At 54.0% G+C, this 4,656-nt stretch overlaps 1 protein-coding gene across 1 annotated transcript; it reads right to left on the bottom strand.

The window, feature by feature from the left end:
* LOC100546534 (procollagen galactosyltransferase 1-like) lies at window positions 1–4,581 on the bottom strand. Its single transcript, XM_010727964.3, has 6 exons — window positions 4,361–4,581; window positions 4,138–4,244; window positions 2,993–3,125; window positions 2,378–2,505; window positions 2,053–2,259; window positions 1–1,038 (listed from the first exon to the last, which is right to left on the bottom strand). Exons 1-6 carry the CDS (start codon window positions 4,517–4,519, stop codon window positions 771–773), a joined length of 1,002 nt encoding a protein of 333 aa, XP_010726266.1. The 5' UTR covers window positions 4,520–4,581; the 3' UTR covers window positions 1–770.
* Window positions 4,582–4,656: the final 75 nt, after the last annotated feature.

Here is a 4,656-nt window from a genome sequence, read left to right on the forward strand (position 1 = left end):
AAAATAAAAAAAACCAAACGAAACGAAACAACCGCAGAGCTTTGGTTGACAACGCAGCAGGGCCTCGGCCCAGGAGCACCGTGAGCCCGGCCGGCTCCTCACGGCCCAAAATGGTGGCCAAGGCCTAAAGGAGCCAAACTGAAGGTGGATGAGGCACTGAAAGAGTTTTGGACAAGGCCCCAAAATGGCGGTGAAGGCCCCAGATGGTGACCAAAGGAGAAATGTTGGCCAAGGCCCCAAAATGGTGGCTCTCGCCAAGCCCCAAAATGGCAGCCATGGTCCCAAATGGTGACCAAAGGAGAAATGCGGGCCAAGGCCCCAGAAGAGGTTGGGCCAAGGCCCCAAAATAGCAGCCAAAGCCTCAACATGGTGGCTCTTGCCAAGCCCCAAAATGGCGGCCAAGGCCCCAAATAGTGACCAAAGGTGAAATGTGGGCCAAGGCCTCAAAATGGCAGCCAAGGCCCCAGATGGTGACCAAAGGAGAAATGTGGGCCAAGTTCCAAAAGAGGTTTGGCCAAGGCCCTAAAATTGCAGCTAAAGCCTCAAAATGGTGGCTCTCGCCAAGCCCCAAAATGGTGGCCAAGGCCCCAGATGGTGACCAAAGGTGAAATGTGGGCCAAGGCCCCAAAATGGCAGCCAAAGCCTCAAAATGGTGGCTCTCACCAAGCCCCAAAATGGCAGCCAAGGCCCCAGATGATGACTGAAGGTGAAATGTTGGCCAAGGCCCCACATGGAGGTGACGAAAGCCCCACATGGAGGTGACATGGGGGTCATAGCTCGTCCCTTGCCGTGCTGTCAAGGGGGGACTGCAGCACGTCTGAGTTCTTGGCCTCTCGGCGCAGCTCCTGCTGCTCTTTCATCTTTTGGGACTTGGCTCGATCCCAGTCCGTCTTGATCTTCTCGTTGTCCCACACCACCGAAGTCTCCGTGTCGCTGATGTAGCCGTCGTCGCCGGTGTAGTGGGTGGGATAAACCAGCAGTGGCTCCACGGAAAAGGCCAGAAGGTTGCGGTTCTTGAAGTGCTTCATGTAGTCGGAGCTGGGTGCAGAAAAGAGGAAAGTGAGTGAGTGTGTGCCATGCGTTCCTTTGGAGAAACGTGGGATGGGTTGGGTTGGAAGGGACCTTAAAGATCATGGAAATAAATAATGGGTTGGGTTGGAAGGGACCTTAAAAATCATCTAAAAATTGAATGGATTGCACTGGGAGGGATCTGAAAGATCATGGAAATAAAGAATGGGTTGGGTTGGAAGGATTTTAAAGATCATGGAACCGCAGAATGGGTCGGAAGGGATCTTAAAAGATTCTGAAAATTGAATGGATTGCATTGGGAGGGATCTGAAAGATCATGGAAATAAAGAATGGATTGGGTTGGGAGGGACCTTAAAGATCATGGAAACAAAGAATGAGTTCAGTTGTGGAAGGGTCCTTAAAGATCACAGAACAACAAAATGAGTTGGAAGGGTCCTTCAGGGTCGCAGAACCATGGGGTGGATCAGGTTGGAAAGGTCCTTAAAGATCACAGAACCACAGAACGGCGTTTTGCTTTGGATGGGTCCTCGAAGATCCAGAACAACAAAATGAGTTGGAAGGGTCCTTCAAGGTTACAGAACCATGGGGTGGATCAGGTTGGAAAGGACCTTAAAGATCACAGAAGCATAGAATGGGTTGGGTTGAAAGGGTCCTTCAAGATCACAGAGTAATGAAACGGGTTGAGCCAGAAGCGACCTTAAAGATCAAAGAACCGTAGAATGGGTTGGGTTGTGGGAGAGTCCTTCAAGATCACAGAACCATGGGGTGGATCAGGTTGGAAGGGTCCTTAAAGATCACAGAACCACAGAACGGCGTTTTGCTTTGGATGGGTCCTCGAAGATGACAGAACCATGGGATCACAGCACAGCTGCGTTGGAAGGGACCCCCAAAACCCCCCAGCCCCGCTGCGGCTGCGGGCTGCATCCACCCCAGGCCCCATCCCTGAGCTGGGACACCTCCAGGGGACGGGGAAGGGGCCATTCCCCGTGCAGATACCCCCCCCGTGGCTCAGCTCAGACTCACACAGGATGTTTGTTGAACATGACGGGAAGGAATTCATCGACAGGCAGCATTTTGGAGAGCGGCTCGGCCGCCAGCAGCTTGCGAGCTCCCCGCAGCGAAATGACGTAAGCCAAAGTCCAGTAGGAATAATCAGCCTCTACCAAATTCCTCACGCGTGGCACCGACTTTTCGGGATGCTCCACCTGCATCCTCTTCCTCCCGATGTAACTGCAAGACGCAACCCAAGTGAAGAACAACCAACGACACCCCACTGAAGCCCCACTGAAGCCCTCACCTCCATTTTGGGATTCCCAACCACAACCCCACGCTGCTTTCAGCCACTTACATCAGGTCCCAATCCAAGCCCTCCTCTTCTAAATCATACATCAGGTTCATCAGGCGCCGCTTGAAGAAGATCTCAAAGCGCAGATCGTCCTCGAACACCACCGACTTCTCCAGCTCTCTCTCAACTATCTGGAAGTTGAGCAGAAAACGGATTGGTTTTGTTTTGTGGTTGTTGGTTTGGTTGTTTTGTTTTTTTTTGCCAGCAATTTGGGCTGGACGTTAGGAAATATTAATGCTCCAAAAGAGTGGAGGAATCAAGCAATGGAATGGGCTGCACTGGGGGTGATGGTGGAGTCAGCGAGCCTGGAGGCGATCGAGAAACATTTGGGTTTTGTGTTGTGAATTAATGAGAGCTGTTGGCGATGGGTGGATGGTTGGAGTGGTCAAGGAATGGAATGGGCTGCAGTGGGGGTGGTGGTGGAGTCAGCGAGCCTGGAGGCGATCGAGGAACATTTGGGTTTTGTGTTGTGAATTAATGAGAGCTACTGGTGATGGGTGGACGGTTGGACTGGATGATCCTGTAGGTCTTTTCCAACCTCGGTGATTCTGTAATCCCAACAATCCCCAACCAATAACCAACCCAACTCCCTTCTTCTTGCTTTCTCCCGCTGCTCACCTCCTTCCAGATCTGGTAGTGGCTGAGGAAGCAGCCCAGCTCTCCCTTGGTGAGCGGCCGGCCGTGGTACGGATCCTTGTAGCCTGGCAGCATCTTAATCCCCAGAGCTTCCACCTCGCTGCTGTTCATGGCTCTGCAAAGCAACATCACCGCGCTCAGCACCCAACACCACCGCGCTCAGCACCCAACACCACCGCGCTCAGCACCCAACACCACCGCGCTCAGCACCCAACACCAGCTCAGCCAGGGATCTGGACAGGCTGGAGAGCTGGGCTGAAGCCAACGGGATGAGGTTCAACAAAACCAAAACGTCGGGTTTTGCACTTTGGCCACGATGACCCCAGGCAACGCGACGGGTTTGGGGCGGAACGGTTGGAAGACTGTAGAGGAAATGGAGCTGGGGGAATTGATTGGTTGATGCTCGGCTGAACACGGGCCAGCCAAGAAGGCCAACAGCATCACATGCAAGAACAGGGCAGTGATCGTCCCCCTGTACTCAGCACTGCGTCCAGCTTTGGGTTCCTCGCTGCAAGACAGACATTGAGACCCTGGAGCGGGTTGAGAGAAGGGCAAGAGAGCTGGCGAGGGGTCTGGAGGACAACGGGGTGCTATGAGGAGCGGCTGGAGGAGCTGGGATTGTTCAGTCCGGAGAAGAGGAGGCTCAGGGGAGACCTTATTATCTATAACTACCTGCAGGGAGGTTGTAGTGAGCTGGGGGTCGGCCTCTATTCTCGTGTAACACCGATAGGATTGCAGGGAACGGCTTCAAGCTGCGCCAGGGGAGATTTAGGCTGGATGTCAGGAAATATTAATGCTCCAAAAGAGTGGTCAGGCAATGGAGTGGGCTGCAGTAGGGGTGGTGGTGGAGTCAGCGAGCCTGGAGGCGATCGAGGAACGTTTGGGTTTTGTGTTGTGAATTAATGAGAGCTACTGGTGATGGGTGGATGGTTGGAGTGGTCAAGGAATGGAATGGGCTGCACTGGGGGTGGGGGTGGAGTCACTGAGCCTGGAGGCGATCGAGGAACGTTTGGGTTTTGTGTTGTGAATTAATGAGAGCTACTGGTGATGGGTGGACGGTTGGATGATCCTGTAGGTCTTTTCCAACCTCGGTGGCTGTGTGATTGGAGGTGCATCATCGGACTCACTTCCCATCCACTGCCTCCACCAGCTTGCAGGCGATCTCCTGCTCGTGCAGCGTGCGCAGCATGCGATCCCTGCGGTCGGCCCGGCGTTTCAGGTTGATCATGAACACCTGAGGCAGAAAGGCAGATTGGAAGGAAGCTCCTGCTTGATGTGCATCGTGCAGAACCGCCGTCCGGCCACCGAGAACAGGGGGAGGGGTCCCTCGGTCCCCCCTGGTTGACCCACCTCGTCGAAGCCCATCTTGTCGGGGCTTTTGGGTGGGATGGAGAGGTAGCGCGAGGGCTCTGCCGGAGGGTTCTTCACTGCAAACAGCAAAAAGATGCTGCTCACGTTTTGCTGCTCAATTCGAAGAAGCCACCGTCGCAGCACGGATCCCAAAACCATCCCCAAAAATGTGCCTGAGAGTTCAGCACAACGCGACGCGGCCGCTGCGTACAGGAGGAACCCCAGGCTGGAAGAAATGATGGAGAGCAGCCCTGCAGAAAAGGACCTGGGGGTCTGGTGGATGAAAAACTGAACGT

Source organism: Meleagris gallopavo, unplaced genomic scaffold, assembly GCF_000146605.3.
Source record: "Meleagris gallopavo isolate NT-WF06-2002-E0010 breed Aviagen turkey brand Nicholas breeding stock unplaced genomic scaffold, Turkey_5.1 ChrUn_random_7180001951040, whole genome shotgun sequence".
Taxonomy (NCBI): Eukaryota; Metazoa; Chordata; class Aves; order Galliformes; family Phasianidae; genus Meleagris; species Meleagris gallopavo.

What these genes read in the sequence shown, in the direction of transcription:
- LOC100546534 (XM_010727964.3), bottom strand. Translation starts at nt 4,519, where the DNA reads ATGGTTTTGGGATCCGTGCTGCGACGGTGGCTTCTTCGAATTGAGCAG. An exon ending in ACAAGATGGGCTTCGACGAG is followed by an intron (nt 4,245 to 4,360) that starts GTGGGTCAACCA and finishes TTTCTGCCTCAG; the next exon opens with GTGTTCATGATCAACCTGAA. An exon ending in ATGTTCAACAAACATCCTGT is followed by an intron (nt 1,039 to 2,052) that starts GTGAGTCTGAGC and finishes TTCTGCACCCAG; the next exon opens with CTCCGACTACATGAAGCACT.